We start from the raw sequence: 24,264 nt of genomic DNA on the forward strand, positions 1-24,264 counted from the left end.
CAACCCAGAATTTCATATCCAGCCAAACTAAGTTTCATAAGTGAAGGAGAAATAAAATCCTTTACAGATAAGCAAATGCTTAGAGATTTTGTCACCACTAGGCCTGCCTTACAAGAGACCCTGAAGGAAGCACTAAACATGGAAAGGAACAACCAGTACCAGCCATTGCAAAAACATGCCAAAATGTAAAGACCATCGAGGCTAGGAAGAAACTGCATCAACTAACGAGCAAAATAACCAGTTAATATCATAATGACAGGATCAAGTTCACACATAACAATCTTAACCTTAAATGTAAATGGACTAAATGGTCCAATTAAAAGACACAGACTGGCAAACTGGATAAAGAGTCAAGAACCATAAGTCTGCTGTATTCAGGAGACCCATCTCACATGCAGAGACATACATAGGCTCAAACTAAAGGGATGGAGGAAGATTTACCAAGCAAATGGAGAACAAAAAAAAGCAGGGGTTGCAATCCTAGTCTCTGATAAAACAGACTTTAAACCATCAAAGATCAAAAGAGACAAAGAAGGCCATTACATAATGGTAAAGGGATCAATTCAACAGGAAGAGCTAACTATCCTAAATATATATGCACCCAATACAGGAGCACCCAGATTCATAAAGCAAGTCCTTAGAGACTTACAAAGAGACTTAGACTCCCATTACAATAATAATGGGAGACTTCAACACTCCACTGTCAACATTAGACAGATCAACGAGACAGAAAGTTAACAAGGATATCCAGGAATTGAACTCATCTCTGCAGCAAGCAGACCTAATAGACATCTATAGAACTCTCCACCCCAAATCAACAGAATATACATTCTTCTCAGCACCACATCGTACTTACTCCAAAACTGACCACATAATTGGAAGTAAAGCACTCCTCAGCAAATGTACAAGAACAGAAATTATAACAAACTGTCTCTCAGACCACAGTGCAATCAAACTAGAACTCAGGACTAAGAAACTCAATCAAAACCGCTCAACTACATGGAAACTGAACAACCTGCTCCTGAATGACTACTGGGTACATAACGAAATGAAGGCAGAAATAAAGATGTTCTTTGAAACCAATGAGAACAAAGATACAACATACCAGAATCTCTGGGACACATTTAAAGCAGTGTGTAGAGGGAAATTTATAGCACTAAATGCCCACAAGAGAAAGCAGGAAAGATCTAAAATTGACACTCTAACATCGCAATTAAAAGAACTAGAGAAGCAAGAGCAAACACATTTGAAAGCTAGCAGAAGGCAAGAAATAACTAAGATCAGAGCAGAACTGAAGGAGATAGAGACACAAAAAACCCTCCAAAAAATCAATGAATCCAGGAGTTGGTTTTTTGAAAAGATCAACAAAATTGACAGACCACTAGCAAGACTAATAAAGAAGAAAAGAGAGAAGAATCAAATCGACGCAATTAAAAATGATAAAGGGGATATCACCACCGACCCCACAGAAATACAAACTACCATCAGAGAATACTATAAACACCTCTACGCAAATAAACTGGAAAATCTAGAAGAAATGGATAATTTCCTGGACACTTACACTCTTCCAAGACTAAACCAGGAAGAAGTTGAATCCCTGAATAGACCAATAGCAGGCTCTGAAATTGAGGCAATAATTAATAGCCTACCAACGAAAAAAAGTCCAGGACCAGATGGATTCACAGCTGAATTCTACCAGAGGTACAAGGAGGAGTTGGTACCATTCCTTCTGAAACTATTCCAATCAATAGAAAAAGAGGGAATCCTCCCTAACTCATTTTATGAGGCCAACATCATCCTGATACCAAAGCCTGGCAGAGACACAACAAAAAAAGAGAATTTTAGACCAATATCCCGAATGAACATCGATTCAAAAATCCTCAATAAAATACTGGCAAACTGGATTCAGCAACACATCAAGAAGCTTATCCACCATGATCAAGTGGGCTTCATCCCTGGGATGCAAGGCTGGTTCAATATTCGCAAATCAATAAACATAATCCAGCATATAAACAGAACCAAAGACAAGAACCACATGATTATCTCAATAGATGCAGAAAAGGCTTTTGACAAAATTCAACAGCCCTTCATGCTAAAAACGCTCAATAAATTTGGTATTGATGGAACGTACCTCAAAATAATAGGAGCTATTTATGACAAACCCACAGCCAATATCATACTGAATGGGCAAAAACTGGAAAAATTCCCTTTGAAAACTGGCACAAGACAGGGATGCCCTCTCTCACCACTCCTATTCAACATAGTGTTGGAAGTTCTGGCTAGGGCAATTAGGCAAGAGAAAGAAATCAAGGGTATTCAGTTAGGAAAAGAAGAAGTCAAACTGTCCCTGTTTGCAGATGACATGATTGTATATTTAGAAAACCCCATTGTCTCAGCCCAAAATCTCCTTAAGCTGATAAGCAACTTCAGCAAAGTCTCAGGATACAAAATTAATGTGCATAAATCACAAGCATTCTTATACACCAGCAACAGACAAACAGAGAGCCAAATCAGGAATGAACTTCCATTCACAATTGCTTCAAAGAGAATAAAATACCTAGGAATCCAAATTATAAGGGATGTAAAGGACCTCTTCAAGGAGAACTACAAACCACTGCTCAGTGAAATCAAAGAGGACACAAACAAATGGAAGAACATACCATGCTCATGGATAGGAAGAATCAATATCGTGAAAATGGCCATACTGCCCAAGGTAATTTATAGATTCAATGCCATCCCCATCAAGCTACCAATGAGTTTCTTCACAGAATTGGAAAAAACTGCTTTAAAGTTCATATGGAACCAAAAAAGAGCCCGCATCTCCAAGACAATCCTAAGTCAAAAGAACAAAGCTGGAGGCATCACGCTACCTGACTTCAAACTATACTACAAGGCTACAGTAACCAAAACAGCATGGTACTGGTACCAAAACAGAGATATAGACCAATGGAACAGAACAGAGTCCTCAGAAATAATACCACACATCTACAGCCATCTGATCTTTGACAAACCTGAGAGAAACAAGAAATGGGGAAAGGATTCCCTATTTAATAAATGGTGCTGGGAAAATTGGCTAGCCATAAGTAGAAAGCTGAAACTGGATCCTTTCCTTACTCCTTATACGAAAATTAATTCAAGATGGATTAGAGACTTAAATGTTAGACCTAATACCATAAAAATCCTAGAGGAAAACCTAGGTAGTACCATTCAGGACATAGGCATGGGCAAAGACTTCATGTCTAAAACTCCAAAAGCAACGGCAGCAAAAGCCAAAAATTGACAAATGGGATCTAATTAAACTAAAGAGCTTCTGCACAGCAAAAGAAACTACCATCAGAGTGAACAGGCAACCTACAGAATGGGAGAAAATTTTTGCAATCTACTCATCTGACAAAGGGCTAATATTCAGAACCTACAAAGAACTCAAACAAATTTACAAGAAATAAAACAAACAGCCCCATCAAAAAGTGGGCAAAGGATATGAACAGACATTTCTCAAAAGAAGACATTCATACAGCCAACAGACACATGAAAAAATGCTCATCATCACTGGCCATCAGAGAAATGCAAATCAAAACCACAATGAGATACCATCTCACACCAGTTAGAATGGCGAACATTAAAAAGTCAGGAAACAACAGGTGCTGGAGAGGATGTGGAGAAATAGGAACACTTTTACACTGTTGGTGGGATTGTAAACTAGTTCAACCATTATGGAAAACAGTATGGCGATTCCTCAAGGATCTAGAACTAGATGTACCATATGACCCAGCCATCCCATTACTGGGTATATACCCAAAGGATTATACATTATGCTGCTATAAAGACACATGCACACGTATGTTTATTGCAGCACTATTCACAATAGCAAAGACTTGGAATCAACCCAAACGTTCATCAGTGACAGATTGGATTAAGAAAATGTGGCACATATACACCATGGAATACTATGCAGCCATCAAAAAGGATGAGTTTGTGTCCTTTGTAGGGACATGGATGCAGCTGGAAACCATCATTCTTAGCAAACTATCACAAGAACAGAAAACCAAACACCGCATGTTCTCACTCATAGGTGGGAACTGAACAATGAGATCACTTGGACTCAGGAAGGGGAACATCACACACTGGGGCCTATCATGGGGAGGGGGGAGGGGGGAGGGTTTGCATTGGGAGTTATACCTGATGTAAATGACGAGTTGATGAGTGCAGCACACCAACATGGCACAAGTATACATATGTAACAAACCTGCATGTTATGCACATGTACCCTACAACTTGAAGTATAATAATAATAAATAAATTTTAAAAAATAAATAAATAAATAAAAATAAAATGCTTTCTTGTTTCTATTCCAAACTTTTCACAAACTGATTAATTTGCTCCAAACATCATTATTTTAGCAGATAATGTATATAATTTTACAACCTTATATTCAATTTTAACACAATCCTGGTAAATAGAACCTTTAGTTAGAGATAGTATTGTCTGGTAGATTAAACATCCAAATCAAATAAGAAAATGCTTTTTGCATAGGTTAACATCACAATTATCCGTTCCGGTGGAGCTTTTGGCCGCGTGCGACTCTGGTACGAGTGGATGAGCGGGACAGCGGAAGCAGGCTTGGATTTTGTTCCTGCCGCTGGGGAACTCCTCTTTGAAGCAGGGGAGATGAAGAAAAGTCTGCAAGTTGAAATCCTTGATGATGACCATCCTGAAGGCCCAGAGGAATTTTCTCTAACAATTACAAAGGTGGAACTCCAGGGAAGGTAAAGTAGAAAGGAAATTAGGAAAAAGAAAGCAAAAAGCAGAGAGAGAGAAAGTTCTATGGTGTAGAGATTGATACTGAGGTCTAAAGCAGTTCTTTCCCTACTGTTTCTCAGATTTGTGTTACATTAGAACAGGTCATAGAAGGGAAATTACGGCAATGACTGCTTTTTTTTTTTTTAATTTTCTCAAATATAACTTCCCTCTGAAAGTTGAAAGTATGTGTTTCTATTGTGTGGACTCATTCTGGGTGGCCAGGAAGTTGAATATGATATGGGCTTCTAATTGGTGAAGAAACAGCCTAACAGCTCTCTAAATCAGAGGTCAACTGGTGTGGCTGAATTTGCTGCTTTTGATTTCCATACTTGTGAAAGGGCTAGAGGGAGGGATTTCTTTCCTTGGTGCATCTGAAGGCTGGATTGTTTTCTCTGTGGGTGAATGACATAGATGCCCCATAGTTTTAAAGTGGGGAAAATTTTGAGTGAAAGCTAGTTGGCCATTAATGTGCACCATGTTTTCAAGGAAGATCATGAATTAACCATAATGAGTCTCTTTTATTCCCTGATTTAGTGGGGCAGATTTGATGAGGTGGAAAAACATCTTTAGCATGTTTAAATACTCACAGGTTCTGCAGCGCACAGGTTGAGAGAGACCTACCAGCACCTCTGCCCGGATAGCAGATAGGTGGGCCCTTCCACTAGAATAATGCCTGCGTTTAGAAGAATCACAAAGATATTTTTCTTGTGCATGAAAATATTTTTGCATTTGTAATGTGACTATCATGCTTTAAAAACTTTTTTAAACTAAAATATGTCACTCAGTGACTTAAGTGTATATCATCCCATCTGGGAAAAAAATATATTGTGGGCTCACATACCCTTCAAATTTTAAATTTCCCAAAAATGCTTCTGTGCCTGGCAATGAGAGTGAATTTGTATTCCTAGTAAATATAGTAAAAAGTTTGAGCTGATCACTGACTATTTTAATTAAATAAATGCAATTTGGTAAAAGCTCATTTAGTGTGAGATCATATTTGTGTTATTAACCAGCTAGAGCTTGAGGATTTTGTCTTCTTTGCTACTGTTTTTTTAAAAAGCAGTTTCTATGTAAGTTTAATTCTGGGGAAACAAGTTTTGCCTTCTAGATAAATTTCTAGGTTTTCTTTGATCTCAAAAGGTAAGTAGTACAACTAGCTAATCTACAGCCCATCTCAGACTACTGATAACAGTTACTCATCATTTAATAGTCCAAACCTCAATTTTCTGATTTTGCCTTATATTTGATTCACCAACTAAACCTTTCAACACTAGGTAGCATATAAATACCAGAATAGAATTTGGGAATTGAATGAAGGACTAAAATGGTTTATTGCCATTTTTTAGCATCAGGAATTAAAGTCATATTTTGAAGCCCTGGAAGTCGATGCTTTGATGGGAATAATATTAATCTAAAAAAAAAAAAAAAACTTCTTTTGCAGAAGTATCATTACAGAAGTAAACTACCATCTATATAAAGATAGAGGAATTGGTTATGATTGGTTTCTGTAGAAATTGAAATACTTTTCTTTCTTATTTTTCTTTCTCCTTCCTTCCTTCCTTCCTTCCTTCCTTCCTTCCTTCCCCTCTCTCTCTCCTTCTCCTCCTTCTCCTCCTCTTCTCTTCTCTTCTCTTCTCTTCTCTTCTCTTCTCTTCTCTTCTCTTCTCTTCTCTTCTCTTCTCTTCTCTTCTTCTCTTCTCTCTTCTCTCTTTTCTTTTCTTTCCACAGTCTTGCTGTGTCACCCAGGACAGAGTGCAGTGGCATAATCATAGTTCACTGCAACTTTGAATGCCTGGAATAAAGGGATCCTCTCACCTCAGACTTCTAAACAGTTATGACTGCAGACATGTGCCATCATGTCTGGCTAATTTTTTAAGATTAGTTTTAAGTAGAGATAAGGTCTCACTATGTTGCCCAGGCTGGTATTGAGAGATATTTTTTTGAATCTTGATGTTTTCGTTTGAAATTTAGTGTCCTGACACTCACTGTTTCTTTAAATAAATCATCTTAACCTAACACTATAAATCTCAAGGCCTCCTGCTTACCTATCTCTGAGTGCACTAGGTCTATTACTGCACATGTATTCAGCCGTGATTCCCAAAGGTTCATTTTACGACAGCATCTTTCCGATTTTCTCACAGTTTATTATCTTCCCATTGCCCACGTTTAGTAACTTTATATTAGTTTTGGCTTCGTATAGGCACCAATAATTGAGAGCAGTACAGAAATCTGTTTCAAAGTATCATTTCAGAAAAAAAAAGAGTATTTTAGTGTTGAAGATCTTTAAAAGTATTGCAGTTCTTTATAGAACTAAGTTGTAAGAGCTAAGAGGACCTTTTAATTCATGCTATGCAATTATGTATTTTTTGTTTTGTTGTATTTTATTTTATTCTAATTCGTATGACTTTGGAAGAGGGTATGATTTTACCATCCAAGAAAATGGACTTCAGATAGATCAACCTCCTGAAATAGGAAACATCTCCATTGTTCGAATCATGATAATGAAAAATGATAACGCAGAAGGCATCATTGAATTTGACCCGAAGTATACTGCCTTCGAAGGTAGGTTCAGTTAGCTAGCTTGTAAGTAAGTTTACCACCACTTTCCAAATTACATTAGTTTGAATTTCAGTGTGTACATTTTTTTTAGTTTGCTGTGGGTGTGTGTGTGTTTACACATATGCACTTTTATACTTATTTACTTATTTGAAGTACATTTTCAGTTACCTTTGGGTGGTCTTGAACTTTGCTGTGCATGGCAATGTTAGGAACAAGGCTATCTAGAAAAACTGTATTTAACATTAGGATTATTAAAATGTTTCTGTTTCAAACATTTTAATGAAAGCCTTTGTAATTTGTGCATATTTAATTTCGTATATGACTAGAAATCAGTGAATATTCACTTCCTAATTAATAATCATCTTTGAAATGAACATTTTACTGGCCTAGAGATGCAGGTAGTATCTGAATCCTTGATCTTGCTTTCTCGAAACAGTCCCCAATAACAGGTTGCCTGATATTCCCAATCCTTCTCCTCTTGTAGAAGCAGAATACAGAATATATGGTTATATTCCTTCCCAGGTAGGAAGAGATGGCTGCCTTTCTAGGAAATGATTTTATTAAAATACAGAATACGAATATGACTTTAAAAATAAATATCTTATTGCTGCAATTAACCTGATTGGCTTCATTGCCTCTACCAAAATTCTTTGGTTATCTAGCCATTTTTAAAGTTCATAAAAAATTGCCTTAGAGGCTGGGCGCGGTGGCTCAAGCCTGTAATCCCAGCACTTTGGGAGGCCGAGACGGGCGGATCACGAGGTCATGAGATCGAGACCATCCTGGCTAACACGGTGAAAACCCGTCTCTACTAAAAAATACAAAAAACTAGCTGGGCGAGGTGGTGGGTGCCTGAAGTCCCAGCTACTTGGGAGGCTGAGGCAGGAGAATGGCATAAACCTAGGAGACGGAGCTTGCAGTGAGCTGAGATCTGGCCACTGCACTCCAGCCTGGGCAACAGAGCGAGACTCCGTCTCAAAAAAAAAAAAATTACCTTAGGCATTGGTTTATAATGACTTTATGGGTAAGTCATGGAATGCATCACTATTTGTGAACTTCAGTCTCTACCTGGTAAAAATCTTATTACATTTTTGCATCAAGAAATAAATGAGACTTAGAATTTTTTCAGTTCATTGTTTTCTGTTAGATTCATTGTCTTTGGGGAATTTTGGTCAGTGCATATTTATATTTATAATGTACATTGGGTATTGTTTAGTCATAGCTCATATGAACCCTATTAAATTATATTTTAATATGCAGAATTTAGCATAGCTTAAGAAACATATTTTTGAAAATAATGTTTAAGTTGAAATCAAACACTGTAGATGCATTTTCAGATTCACAAGTAGATTTCATGGGAAGTGAAAATGTAATCAAATTGTACTTATATCTAGACTTTTAAAAAATTCATATGATATACATATCATAAACCTCATTTATTTATATTACCATGTTTATATTTCAATTGAATGTGTGGAAGCAATCCAGAGTGGTTTCCTGTGAGCACAACCAACTTAAATGTTTCCTTGTGTCCATCTAACATTGTCTTAGAAAGCAAGGATCATTTATTGGTATGTAGTACACAGAGGGAGAATGCCAATGCTACCGATTAAATAGGTTATTTAAATGCTAATTGTACTGCTCACTGTAACTTCCAACATCTCATAAACTATGTTCCTCCTAAAAAGTAAGTCAGGAGGTTTTTCACTAATCCCCTTTGAAAATGATAAAAGAACTATGAAAACATAGAGTGCTTACTTTGTGCCATTATATTTAATTGCCAGGTTTAATTTGGCTGAATCTTATAAGTTAGTTGCTCTGTCTGGCTTACCAGTTAATTCCAAGTTCCCATTACAGTGGAGGAAGATGTTGGGCTGATCATGATTCCAGTGGTGAGGCTACATGGAACTTATGGCTATGTGACAGCTGATTTCATCTCTCAGAGCTCCTCTGCCAGTCCTGGAGGTGTTGATTACATTTTGCATGACAGTACAGTCACCTTTCAGCATGGGCAAAATTTAAGTTTTATAAATATCTCCATCATTGATGACAATGAAAGGTTGGTATATAGAAAATAATGTGGGCATACATCAGACATAAGTATTGTGTTCTAACCCTTACATATGTTCCGCACTGACAATAGAACTTTAGATAATATGTGTCCATTGAGAAACAACAGGTGAAATACTTTTGGGGTATAGGGGTAGGGAAAGGGGCTAGGAGACAATGTGGTTGCATATGTCACTTCATTTCAAATAAAGGAAATAATATTTTCTGTTTCTCTAGACTTAAAAAAATCTAATCAGAATGTGGAAACATCCTTTAATTCGCTTGCTTTATGCATTAAGCAATTAAAAAGAGGGCAAGAAAGTCCCTACGACTGCTCTAGGTCATATAATATTGATGTTAATCATTCATTCTTTTAGCTAAGCACCCACTTCTTACCACTTGATGTGTGACTACTGTGCCTTGAATATGTATGACCAATTTGGAAAATGACTGGTTATTGGGATTTTACAAGCACTTTAATATGTTTAGACTCACAGAATTGCTCCTTCTTGCCATGCAGTGAATTTGAGGAGCCCATTGAAATTCTACTCACCGGAGCTACTGGAGGAGCGGTCCTTGGGCGCCACCTAGTGAGCAGAATTATAATAGCCAAGAGTGACTCTCCCTTTGGCATTGTAAGGTTTCTCAATCAAAGCAAAATTTCTGTTCCTAATCCCAATTCCACAATGATTTTATCACTGGTTCTGGAGCGGACTGGAGGACTCTTGGGAGAGATTCAGGTAGATTTATTTTACCCATGACTTTAAATATTTTTGATAGACTGAGTATGGTGTGTTTTTTCATTCCCCAAGTATATTTATTTCTTTATTCACAATCAATCAATATTTATTAATTACCTTGTATGTGTACAGCAGCTTTTGAGCCAGATAAAGTACATAAAAATGTATGAGGCATACATCTGTCCTCAGAGAACCTTGAGGGCTTGTTAGAAATGAAGTAAATGATTCTGATAAAATTCAGTAATTCAACAAGTATTCGTTGAATGCTTTCTGTGTGTCACACCCTGTTCTAGGTACTGAGAATATACTGGGGAACTAGACAGACCTCCTCTCCATTCTTACAGAGTTTTCATTTTATTAAGCAGAGCTGAGCAATAAACAACTAAAAATAAATTGATCTGATAACAGTAAGGGCTCTGCTTGTAAAACTGGGAGACACAATTGCGAATGCTGTGTTGGATGGTGAGGATGTGATAATTCAGCTGAAAGATGCGTTATGAGAAAGAGGTTAGAAGAGTGAGCATTTGAGCAGAAGGAATAATAGCTTCTGCAGAGGCATAAGCTGGCATGTTTCAGGCATGGAGGGGTTCATGTGGTTGGGACCTGGAGGTAAGGGGATAATAGCACAGGATAAATCAGAGAGCCCAACAGATGTTCGATCACACAGAACTTCCTAAGCCGGGTTAAAGATTTCATTGCTTAGCGAAATAAAAGTGGACACAAACAAATGGAAGAACATTCCGTGCTCATGGATAGGAAGAATCAATATAGTGAAAATGGCCATACTGCCCAAGGTAATTTATAGAGTCAATGCCATCCCATCAAGCTGCCAATGACTTTCTTCACAGAATTGGAAAAAAGTACTTTAAACTTCATATGGAACCAAAAAAGAGCCCACATTGCCAAGACAATCCTAAGCAAAAAGAACAAAGTTGGAGGCATCATGCTACCTGACTTCAAACTATACTATAAAGCTCCCATAACCAAAACAGCATGGTACTGGTACCAAAACAGAGATACAGACCAATGGAACAGAACAGAGCCCTCAGAAATAACACCCCACATCTACAACCATCTGATCTTTGACAAACCTGACAAAAACAAGCAATGGGGAAAGGATTCCCTATTTAATCAATGGTGTTGGGAAAACTGGCTAGCCATACGTAGAAAGCTGAAACTGGATCCCTTCCTTACACCTTATATAAAAATTAATTCAAGATGGATTAAAGACTTAAATGTTAGACCTAAAACCATAAAGACCCTAGAAGATAACCTAGAATACCATTCAGAACATAGGCATGGGCAAGGACTTCATGACTAAAGCACAACACCAAAAGCAATGGCAACAAAAGCCAAAATTGACAAATGTGATCTAATTAAACTAAAGAGCTTCTGCAAGGCAAAAGAGACTACCATCAAAGTGAACAGGCAACCTACAGAATGGGAGAAAATTTTTACAATCTATCCAGAAACTATAAAGAACTCAAACAAATTTACAAGAAAAAAAAAAAAAAAAAAAACACCATCAAAAAGTGGGCAAAGGATATGAACAGACACTTCTCAAGAGAAGATATTTATCCGGCCAACAGACACATGAAAAAATGCCATCATCACTGGTCATCAGAGAAATGCAAATCGAAACGCGATGAAATACCATCTCACTCCATTTAGAATGAGGATCATTAAAAAGTCAGGAAACAACAGTTGCCGGAGAGGATGTGGAGAAATAGAAACACTTTTACACTGTTGGTAGGAGTGTAAATGAGTTCAACCATTGTGGAAGACAGTGTGGCGATTCCTCAAGGATCTAGAACTAGAAATACCATTTGACCCAGCAATCCCATTACTGGGTATATACCCGAAGGATTATAAATCATGCTACTATAAAGACACACACACACGTGTGTTTATTGTGGCACTATTCACAATAGCAAAGACTTGAAACCAACCCAAATGTCCATCAGTGATAGACTGGATTAAGAAAATGTGGCACATATCCACCATGGAATACTATGCAACCATAAAAAATGCTGAGTTCATGTCCTTTGCAGGGACATGAATGAAGCTGGAAACCATCATTCTCAGCAAACTAACACAGGGACAAGAAACCAAGCACCACATTTTCTCACTTATAGGTGGGAATTGAGCAATGAGAGCACTTGGACACAGGGCAGGGAACATCACACACTGGGGCCTGTTGGGGGGTGGGGAACTGAGGGAGAGATAGCATTAGGAGAAATACCTAATGTAAATGACGAATTGATGGGTGCAGCAAACCAACATGGCACACGTATACCTATGTATCAAACCTGCACATTGTGCACATGTGCCCTAGAACTTAAAGTATAATAATTAAAAAAAACATTTCATTCGAAGTGGAAATAGGATGCCATTAGAAAATCGTAAGCCAGAGAACAATGTCACCAGATTGTCTTTTAAAGCAGCTATTTAAGTCTACTGCAAGGAAAACGGATTCAAGAAGTTGGTGGGGCAGCATAGGAGCAGGAAGGATGGCTAGGAGGCTATTTATTTCCCTCTACCGTCCAAGTCAAAGCTGACAGTGGCTCCGACAAGGTGGTGAAAATAAAGATGGCGAGAAGTTGGTATACATTGATATTTGGAAGAAACATTCACTAGGTTGGAAGTAGAGGCTGAGGAAAACACAGGAATCAAGGATAACTCCTTGAATTTAAGTTTGAGCAGCTAGATAATTTGTAGGGTTGTTTACTAAGATGCAGAAGCTCAAGGAGAAATTAAAAGTTCTGTTTTCTTCTGTTCTTCTGAGATACTACTGGACATCCCAGGGGAGCGTGGTCATGTAGGCAGGTCAGCGTGTGAGTGTGTGTTGTGGTTTGGAAGGTGTTGACACATGGAGAGGCGTTTGAACACGTGGGGCCTAAGGGGTATATCTGGAAACGGGAAGGATATGGCGCTGAGTCCTGAGCTTCCACCATGTAGAGATCAGAGGAAGGAGAGCCAGCAGAGAAGCTTGAGAAGTAAAGGAGGAGGAAAACTAGAAAGGCAGGTGGCACATTAAGTATCATGTAAGCCAAGAAGACAGGACATGGTGTTTGAAGGAGGAAATAGTCAGCTGGCACGCTGCTGATGAAAGATCAAGTAAGAAGCAAAAACAAGTGCCCAATGTTCTTTGTAGACTGTGTGAGAGGCATACCATTTCAAATCATAGAAACATAGAAATCTTCGTTTCTTATAACAATGTATGAAGATTTCTGTGTCTTTTACACTAGGAATGTAAGTATCTTTAACGTTTTCGCATGGTCTACAGCAGAGTTTTTGCATGGTTTTGTTGTCTTATTTATATAGGTTTTGATTGGCACAGCCTGTGCACACAGCAGGACAGTATTGTACTTATATGTTTTTAAAATGTTTATATTTCTCCAATATGTATTTTAATATAGATTATTACATGTTTTTTATCCTATGTGATGACAAATTACTGGTTATTAATACTTTTCTTCTGTTAGACAATTTTATTCATGAATATTATAGGTATGTAGTTTATGTTTGCAAATATCTTTTTTTTTTTTTTTTTGAGATGGAGTTTCACTCTTGTTGCCTAGGCTGGAGTGCAGTGGCATGATCTTGGCTCCCTGCCACCTCGGCCTCCTGGGTTCAAGCAGTTCTCCTGTTTCAGCCCCAAGTAGCTGGGATTACAGGCATCTGCCACCACATCCGACTAATTTTTATAATTTTAGTAGAGACACGGTTTCACCATGTTGACCAGGTTGGTCTCAAACTCCTGATCTCAGGTGATCCGCCCACCTCGGTCTCCCAAAGTGCTGGGATTACAGGCGTGAGCCACTGCACCCTGCCGCAGATATCATTCTTTTTAACAACAAAAAACAGTTTATGAAACAGCAATTTGATGGAATTATCCTAGAATAATTTTCCTGTATGTGTATATATTTTCTTAATACTAGATATCCTGAAATAATTCTTTGCTTAAAATTGATCTCTATTAAATACCAAAACCAAAAACATCCTATAGGTGAACTGGGAGATAGTAGGACCCAACTCTCAAGAAGCCTTACTGCCACAGAATGGAGACATTGCAGACCCAGTGAGCGGGCTCTTCTCTTTTAGAGAAGGAGAAGGCGGAGTGAGAACCATAATTCTGACAATCTATCCTCATGAAGAAATTGAAGTTGAAGAGACGTTCATTATTAAACTTCATCTTGTGAAAGGAGAAGCTAAATTAGACTCCAGAGCTAAAGATGTTACATTAACCGTATGTATGACTTTATTTTTCTCACAAAATGTGGATTTAATGGATTTATCAGAAAATACATTTACATTTGTTGAAACTCTACATACTTGTGATGAATTGGAAATTATAAAACCAAATAAAATCATAATAATTCTGAAGGGTCAAACTTTTTGGTTTTCATGTCAGCTCATTACATAGCCTGACAATTGGTAATTAAAAAACATTTTAATATATGATAAGTACTTATTTTACAAGCTTGGAGAAAATTTGGTGTTTTTGGAATATTTGGCTGTTTTAGAGCAGAGGTATTTGTTATAGCATACCAGAGGTATTTGTTATAGCATACCAAACATTGGATATCTTTGTCATCAGAGAATGTAAAAATTATTAACTAGTTGTATTCCAGATGGTTTGAAGGAAAAATGGTACTTGTTCAGTTAAGGCAAAAAGTGCTGGGACCAAGACTACTGAAAATAATGCAGATGGATGACCCATTTTTTAAAGTTTATAAAATACTTGTATTTGGGATCTATATCATTCAGAGTTTTCCAGAGACCCAAAACCAATAGGACAGACATGGCGCGCGTGCGCGCACACATACACACACACACACACACACACACACACACACACACACAGCGGGGGGTGGGAGAGAGAGAGATTTGAAGGAATAAGCTCACATGATTGTGAGGGCTAGCAAGTCCAAAATCCATGAAATAGGCTGGCAGACAGGAAACTCAGGAAAGAGTTGAAGTTGCAATTTTGTGGAGCAGTTCAATAAGCTAAAAACTCAAGCAGGATTCCTAAGTTACAGTCTTGAGGCAGAATTCCTTTTATTCCAGGAAACCTCAGTTTTTGCTCTTAAGGCCTTCGGTTGTTTAGATGAGGCCCATTCACTTTCTTGAGGGTGATCTCCTTTACGTATAGTCAGCTGATTGTAAGTATTCATTGTATCTCCAAAATACCTTCACAGTGACATCTAGATGAGCGTTTGACCAAACAACTGGGCACCATAGTCTTGGCAAACTGATACACAAAATTAGTCCTCACAGGACCTATTTGCTTCGCTCCGTGTATATCATAGCTAGTAGGAGGAATTTAGCTAAAATTAACTGATTAAATGTAGTAAATATGAGATGAATAAAGCAAAATTCAGGCATCAGATTACTGTTCTCTTGGGATTCTACAAATGGGAGTTTTCTGGGTTTTTAATTCCCATCATCTTTGGGGAATAAGAACCTACTTGTTTTAGGTAACAGTCAATGTGATAAAGAAGTTTTCAAAAATCAGGTAGCTAGGTAGATTATATTCAAGTGTCATTTTTATGTTTCTTTAATTTCCTCAGCTTCTCCGTTTGTTAATATGTTGGATACTATAATTTCATCCCTATTGTTTTATATATTATTTCCTCTGTTCTCTGTTTATATTTTTTAGATACAAAAGTTTGGTGACCCAAACGGAGTTGTTCAGTTTGCTCCTGAGACTTTGTCTAAGAAGACTTATTCGGAGCCTCTGGCTCTGGAAGGGCCCCTGCTCATTACCTTCTTTGTCAGAAGAGTCAAGGGCACCTTTGGAGAGATTACGGTATTATTTTTCATTTGATTTTTCAAAGTACTGTTTGCCTAACATGTGGTTAAGAGGGACAGAGAAACTGCATATTCTAGTTAATTAAAGTTTTTGATAAACTAAAATTACATGAGTCTTCAGAGAAACAGAGGCTTTGTTTAAACATCTTTGGGCTCTCTCAGCATCAACCACTAGCTGTCTTTCTAAATTAAATTGGTTACAGTTACTTCGAAAGATTTTCCTCACACTTAAAAAAGAACCAAATGATTTTACATTTTATTGTTTACTATAAAGTGAAGCCTTTCCTACTTAAGCCTCTCAATGATTTGTGTAAATTCTCCGGGGCTTATTTCTCATTAGAATTTTTCCATTTAGCAACTGTTTTTTAAGAAATTGTATTTGCATGTATATTTATATAGAATGTTTGGCCTTGTAAGTTTTCATGATTTTTGATTAACAGATCAAGGTAATTTGTTTGCTAGAAAAACATATTTTGTGAAATTTCTCTATACACTGACTTCTCTTTCTGTATTGGATATTAACTGGTACTTCTTCAGTTGAAACTTCGTAGTTTGGAGGCCAGCAATTCCTGAAAAATGATGATTGATTTTTGACATCTCCTAGATAGTCCCTTTTTATTAAAAACAAACAAAAATTCTTATTTGAATTGTCAAATTATCTACTTTTTACCTTTAAATATTGTGTGTGACTAAAGCTATTTGTGGAACTGGAATTTTTAAGGTAGCTTGCTTCTCTGTGTCCCTTCAAATTGTGCTATTATTTTAAATAATGAGATTTTGTAATCTTGTCCTGCAAATAGTATTCAACAGCCTGAAAGAGTCAATATACGTCTCAAGCTAACATATACTTAGAGAGTTTGGTTTGAATATAGTGATGCACAATTACAATTTTTTTTGTATATTATAGAGAAAAACATAATTTAAAGGAATTTGGTGCATATATATATGATATATATATATACACACATATATATATTTATATACTGAATTATATAACTTTGTTGAGTTTTTTTCTTTTATCTTAGGTCTACTGGGAATTAAGTAGTGAGTTTGACATTACTGAAGACTTTCTTTTCACCAATGGATTTTTCGCCATTGCTGATGGAGAGAGTGAAGCTAGCTTTGGTGTTCATTTGCTACCAGATGAGGTACCTGAGATAGAGGAAGATTATATGATCCAGCTTGTTTCTGTAGAGGGAGGAGCAGAACTGGACCTGGAGAAAAGTATTACATGGTTCTCTGTTTATGCAAATGATGACCCACATGGAATATTTGCCCTGTATTCTGATCGCCAGTCAATACTTATTGGGCAGAACCTTATTAGATCCATCCAAATTAACATAACCCGGCTTGCTGGAACATTTGGAGATGTGGCTGTTGGGCTTCGAATATCATCTGATCATAAAGAACAGCCGATTGTTACTGAAAATATGGAGAGGCAGCTGGTGGTCAAAGATGGTGCCACATATAAAGTGGACATGGTGCCAATAAAGAATCAGGTTTGTGACATTTCTTCAGTTTTCTGATCATTCCAATAAAACCCTTTCAGGAGTGCCCATGCTTACCTCATGATCAGTTTGAAATCTTATTCAGATATTTAAATGGAACCACAAAAAAATGCCCTTGAAAATGTTTGGTAACTACTGGATAATACATTTGCAGATTATAATAAGTGTATTACTATTTGGATGGAGATAATAGATTTTAGTGTAGAGAGTAACAGACACTTACTTACAAAGTTCTAGGAAGTGTTTGCAGTGCTGTGCATATACACCTGCACACCCATGCACATGTGTACACACACACACGCATGCACACACTGCTTGTCAAAGGGGAGAAATTTGTAGGCTTCTTTGTGCTTCTAGCAAAGAGTAGTGCAGTGAAATAGTTTACATGAAAAGGATTTGCGAATACGGAGACTGGTACCTGCTTCTCTCTTTGAAAAGTTGGAACATAGGAAATTGGCTATGATATTCTCTAATGGTCGTGAGGAGAAATCACAGCAGGCTGCTCTGCCAACATCTGGGGTGAGTGATCAGAATGCATGGATTTCCTGTGGGTCAAGCAGACAGCCCAGCAGTCTTTCTCAGTCTGAACCACAGAAAGTGATTTGACTGTTTTTTTAAATCCCCCAAGGATGGTACATGTCATATCATCCTCTGTGCATGCATTATGGCATTCATTGCCACTGGATGCATTATGGCATTGGTATTAATTATCTCACAGGTAAGAAAGGCTATCCAAGAAGTAGACAGATTGGAGTCATCTTGAGAAAAACTTGCAGGGTGAATTGTGAAGCTAGGAGAGAATGAGAAAGGATATATATTCTCTCTGTTGAGGAATGGTGAAGAGGGGGATTCTGAAGCCTTTGGGAACACCCAAATCAATTCCATGAAGGCTCGAGCATTTGGGTGCTGCTTTCATGGAGGTGTGATGTTCAGCCAGTGTCAGCTTAGTTTCATATAAACTTGTGATCCGTAGAAAATAGGTTATCATTTCTGGGTAAGGAATAAGCCTATTACACTAATCCATATTTACAGTGCAATGTTTTGATGTGTTGTGTACCTGAGCGTTTTGTTGTTGCTTAATACAGAAAACAAATGGGGTCTTCTTAGTGAGACATGGGTTTCATAGTTATTCCTACATTCCTGTGCAGTATGTCCTCACTTAATGTCCACAGGTTCTTGGAAATTGCAGCTTTAAGTGAAATGATGTACAGTGTAACCAATTTTACCATAAGCTAATTGATATAAACAATAGTTAAGTTCCTACAGCATATTTCTGGTCACAAAAACGGCACCAGACTTCTAAATAAAGACCACCTACTTTGAAATTAAACATTGAAATAAATGTGAGCTATACCTACGTTTGAGAAAGAGTAATGAAAGCAAAATAATTAGTCACAAGAGTAATAAAAACAAAATAATTAGTCACCCTATTATTCCAGTTCAAGGTCGTGGGCTGCCAGAGCCTGTCATGGTAGCTCAGGGCTCAGGGCAGGGATCAACCCTGGATAGGACTCCATCCCATCGCAGGGCATAGTCACACTCATACCCACACTCACTCAGACTGGAATCATTGACACATGCTGATTCAGCCTCACGTGCACATCTTTGGAATGTGGGAGGAAACCAGAACACCTGGAGAAACCCATGCAGACATGGGGAGAATGTGCAAACTCCACCCGGACAGTGGCCCTGGCTGGGAATTCATGTTTTCCTCATCAACATTGTATGAAACAGCATTGAATGAAATCGTGTGATTTGAAGACCTGTTGTAGTTCTTTGAGAAACTGACTCAATGTCATGACCTTGCTTGATCAATTTCTAACCTCCATTTCCTGTATCCAACAGCTTTCAAGGCTAAAGAGTACAAAAATGGAAAAAGAGAGGTGGATTAAGTTAACCAGAATATCATGTATCAAGTCTCACTTACAAATTAGAAAAATTTTTTAAAATACAGTATGCCTCAATTGTGTAACTCGAAACATTTTCCCATATATTTGTAGCATTACATTCTGAACATATTCAGGTTATAAGCTGCTAAAGAACACTAGGGGACAATCCTTTAACTTTTCTGGGAATAGTTTGGTATCATTTTATAGTAAGTTTTCATTTGACAATAAGGCATGCCAAAGAGAAGATTAGATATTGTATTATTTTACTAAGCAATGTGTAGTACAAAATTGCTCTCAGGTGTAAGAAAACCAAAATATGTGATGTTTATTACACGGACTAACACCCTTGATCTGCCTAGTTGTTAGACTGTTTTTCACAGTACCTGGTAGTCCCCTTTTCATTTCATTTCAAAGCTTAGCATTCCTGTTTATAAAAAACTTAGCTTTCCTAATACGATAAATGAAGTATCATTTATGAATTTCTTAATATTGTATTTGAACCCATTTTAATTGTTTTTATGATTTCTATTTTCATAAAGAGTAACACAAGTTTACTAGTTTATGCATGCAAAAAAACCCTCTTTTTTGCTCACTTTAATGCCTCTCTTTAACCTATTTCAAGTTGCATATCTTCTTTCTTTCTGGCACATTCCAGGATTGTGGTGTAAGACTTCACATAGATTTTTAGGTATTGGTGAGTTAGTCTTCCAAGGAACTGTTTGGGGAAAGGTGTGACATGCCCTTAAACCAAAGACAAGAGTTTTTTCAGTGGTCCCTTTCTTCCTTCTCACCCGGTATATAACCCATTGCTCTTTGAAGATTAGGATGTTAGTTACAAGAGTTTACATCCTGTTCTCCCTCTTCTACCATCTGGGATAAAAGTTGAGACTTTGGACAGGTAAGCCACAGAGAAGGACCCCAAGGGCCATGATGTATCTAACCCCTTGTGCTGTGGCTTGTAACCTTCAAATGGGTCTTTGAACAGGGTAGGTTTCCATTAGACTCTAAGAACAAAAGAGTCTTGATGTAGGTTTAACACCAGAACCTTGGATTGTCAACTGTTAGCACCTGGTAAGTTGTTAACACCTGGTTAACAACTGACTTTTTTTTATGAGGCACAAACTGACAATAAGAATCATTGGCCTGCTAAAGAAACAAGTCTAGGTTTGAAATACTTTTTCAGAATGCAAGAGGAATTTTATATTTGTGGCTGGGTCATTTATTGAGCACTTATTATGTGCCAATCATTGTGAGAAGCTCAGCAGATACAAAGATGACTGAGAAACAATTCCTGGTGCCATGTTGCTCCCTGTGTAGTGTATGAACAACCAGTTATAAAAGCATGTGGATAAACAGTGTTGGCATGTTCACAGGATGTTATGGTACCATAAATTGTTTCTGTTTGTGCCCAATGCCATCAAGAACAATAGGCAGGAATTGCTGGCAAGATGGCCGAATAGGACAGCTCCAGTCTGCAGCTCCCAGTGAGAAGGCAGGTGATTTCTGCATTTCCAAATTAGGTACCCAGTTCATCTCACTGGGACTGGTTGGACAGTGGGTGCAGCCCATGGAGGGCAAGCTGAAGCAGGGTGGGGCATCGCCTTACCTGAGAAGCGCAAGGGGTGGGGGAATTTTCTCCCTACCCAAGGGAAGCTATGAGAGACTGAGCCTGAGGAACTGTGCATTCCGGCCCAGATACTGCGCTTTTCCCATAGTCTTCGCAACCTGCACACCAGGAGACTCCCTCCGGTGCCTACACCACCAGGCACCAGGGCCCTGGGTTTCACGCACAAAACTGGGCAGTTGTTTGGGCAGACAGCAATCTAGCTGCAGGAGTTTTTTTTTTTTGTTCCCCCCCTGCCCTATATCTCAGTGGCACCTGGAATGCCAGCGAAACAGAACTGTTCACTCCCCTGGAGAGGGGGCTGATGCCAGGGAGCCAAGTGGTCTTGCTCAATGGGTCCCACCCCCAAGGAGCCCAGCAAACTAAGATCCACTGGCTTGAAATTCTCACTGCCAGCACAGCAGCAGTCTGAGATCGACCTGGGAAGCTCGAGCTTGGTTGGGGGAGGGGCATCCACCGTGGCTGAGGCTTGAGTAGGCGGTTTTACCCTCACAGTGTAAACAAAGCCAACAGAAAGTTCTAGCTGAGCTGAGCCCACCACAGTGCAGCAAGGCTGCTGTGGCTGGACTGCCAGATTTCTCCTCTCTGGGCAGGGCATCTCTGAAAAAAAAAAAAAAAATTGATGATTGACAGAAGTAGGCTTCAGAAGGTGGATAATAACAAACTTCTCTGAGCTAAAGGAGCATGTTCTAACCCAATGCAAGGAAGCTAAGAACCTTGAAAAAAGATTAGATGAATTGCTAACTAGAATAATGAGTTTAGACAAGAACATAAATGACCTGATGGAGCTCAAAAACACAGCACAAGAACTTCATGAAGCATACACAAGTATCAATAGCCGAATCGATCAAGTGGAAGAAAGGATATCATAGATTGAAGATAAACTTAATGAAATAAAGCAAGAAGACAAGATTAGAGAAAAAAAATAAAAAGGAATGAACAAAGCCTCCAAGAAATTTGGGACTATGTGAAAAGATCAAATCTACATTTGATTGGTGTACCTGAAAGTGACAGGGAGAATGGAACCAAGTTGGAAAACACTCCTTCAGGATATTATCCAGGAGAGCTTCCCCAACCTAGCAAGACTGGCCAACATTCAAATTCAGGAAATACAGAGAACACCACAAAGATACCCCTCGAGAAGAGCAACCCCAAGCACATAATTGTCAGATTCAACAAAGTTGAAATGAAGGAAAAAATGTTAAGGGCAGCCAGAGAGAAAGGTTGGGTTACCCACCAAGGGAAGCCCATCAGACTAACAGCAGATCTCTTGGCAGAAACCCTACAAGCCAGAAGAGAGTGGGGACCAGTATTCAACATTCTTAAAGAAAAGAATTTTCAACCCAGAATTTCATATCCAGCCAAACTAAGCTTCATAAGTGAAGGAGAAATAAAATCCTTTACAGACAAGCAAATGCTGACAGATTTTGTCACTACCAGGCTTGCCTTATAAGAGCTCCTGAAGGAAGCACTAAACATGGAAAGTAAAACCGGTACCAGCCACTGCAAAAACATACCAAATTGTAAAGACCATCGACACTATGAAGAAACTACAACTAATGGGCAAAATAACCAGCTAGCATCATAATGACAGGATCAAATTCATACATAACAATATTAACCTTAAATGTAAATGGGATAAATTTCCCAATTAAAAGACACAGACTGCCAAATTGGATAGAGTCAAGAACCATCAGTGTGCTGTATTCAGGAGACCCATCTCACATGCAGAGACACATAGGCTCAAAATAAAGGAATGGAAGAATATTTACCAAGCAAATGAAAAGCAAAAAACAAACAAAAAAAAGCAGGAGTTGCAATCCTAATCTCTGATAAAACAGACTTTAAACCAGCAAAGATCAAAAGAGACAAAAGCATTACAGAATGGTAAAGGGATCAATTCAGCAAGAAGAGCTAAATATCCTAAATATATATGCACCCAATACAGGACCACCCAGATTCATAAAGCAAGTTCTTAGAGACCTACAAAGAGACTTAGCCTCCCACACAATAATAATGGGAGATGTTAACACCCCACTGTCAATATTAGACAGATCAACGAGACAGAATATTAACAAGGATATTCAGGACTTGAACTCAGCTCTGGACCAAGTGGACCTAAGAGACATCTACAGATATCTCCATGCCAAATCAACAGAATATATATTCTTCTCAGCATCTCATAGCACTTATTCTAAAATTGATCACATAATTGGAAGTAAAGCACTTCTCAGCAAATGTGAAAGAATGGAAATCATAACAAACAGTCTTTCAGAGCACAGTGCAATCAAATTAGAACTCAGGATTGGGAAACTCACTCAAAACTGGGTAAATAACAAAATGAAGGCAGAAATAAAGATGTTCTTTGAAACCAATGAGAACAAAGACACAATGTACCTGAATGTCTGACACAGTTAACACAGTGTTTAGAGGGAAATTTATAGCACTGAATGCCCACAAGAGAGCAGGAAAGATCTAAAATCGACACCCTAACATCAAAATTAAAAGAACTAGAGTAGCAAGGGCAAACAAATTCAAAAGCTAGCAGAAGACAAGAAATAGCTAAGATAAGAGCAGAACTAAAGGAGATAGAGACATGAAAAATGCTTCAAAAATTCAATGAATCCAGGAGCTGATTTTTTGAAAAGATCAGTAAAATAGATTGACTGCTAGTCAAACTAATAAAGAAGAAAAGAGAGAAGAATCAAATAGATTCAATAAAAAATGATATAGGGGATATCACCGCTGATCCCACAGAAATACAAACCACCATCAGAGAATACTATAAACACCTCTACGCAAATAAACTAGAAAATCTAGAAAAAAAGGATAAATTCCTGGACACATACACCCTCCCAAGTCTAAACCAGGAAGAAGTCGAATCCCTGAATAGACCAAATAACAGGTTCTGAAATTGAGGCAGTAATTAGTAGCCTGTCAAGCAAAAAAAGTCCAGGACCAGACGGATTCACCGCTGAATTCTACCAGAGGTACAAAGAGGAGCTGGTAATATTCCTTCTGAAACTATTCCAAACAAAAGGAAAAGAGGGAATCCTCCCTGACTCATTTTATGAGGCCAGCATCATTCTGGTACCAAAACCTGACATCAAAAAAAGAAAATTTCAGGCTAATATCTCTGATGAACATCGATGTGAAAATCATCAATAAAATACTGGCAAACCAAATCCAGCAGCACATCAAAAAGCTTATCTACCACGATCAAGTCAGCTTCATACCTGGGATGCAAGGCTGGTTCAAGATATGCAAATCAATAAAAGTAA

At 38.1% G+C, this 24,264-nt stretch overlaps 1 protein-coding gene across 14 annotated transcripts in view; it reads left to right on the forward strand.

Moving 5' to 3' along the window:
- The window catches only part of ADGRV1 (adhesion G protein-coupled receptor V1), a 597,366-nt gene that overhangs the window by 214,170 nt on the left and 358,932 nt on the right, over positions 1-24,264 (forward strand). For 13 of the 14 annotated variants that reach the window (XR_012413865.1, XR_012413864.1, XM_005557361.4 and 10 more), the window contains 7 exons: positions 4,534-4,766; positions 7,214-7,362; positions 9,217-9,418; positions 9,929-10,148; positions 14,158-14,397; positions 15,811-15,960; positions 16,988-17,461. Coding sequence is in view for 11 of the 14 variants with exons in the window: in XM_005557361.4 (XP_005557418.3) it covers positions 4,534-4,766; positions 7,214-7,362; positions 9,217-9,418; positions 9,929-10,148; positions 14,158-14,397; positions 15,811-15,960; positions 16,988-17,461 (1,668 nt within the window). In the remaining 3 variants the exon portion in view is untranslated. The remainder of the gene's footprint in view (positions 1-4,533; positions 4,767-7,213; positions 7,363-9,216; positions 9,419-9,928; positions 10,149-14,157; positions 14,398-15,810; positions 15,961-16,987; positions 17,462-24,264) is intronic. The other variant, XR_012413866.1, reaches the window with a different exon arrangement.

The sequence above is a fragment of the Macaca fascicularis genome, chromosome 6, assembly GCF_037993035.2.
Source record: "Macaca fascicularis isolate 582-1 chromosome 6, T2T-MFA8v1.1".
Lineage (NCBI taxonomy): Eukaryota > Metazoa > Chordata > Mammalia > Primates > Cercopithecidae > Macaca > Macaca fascicularis.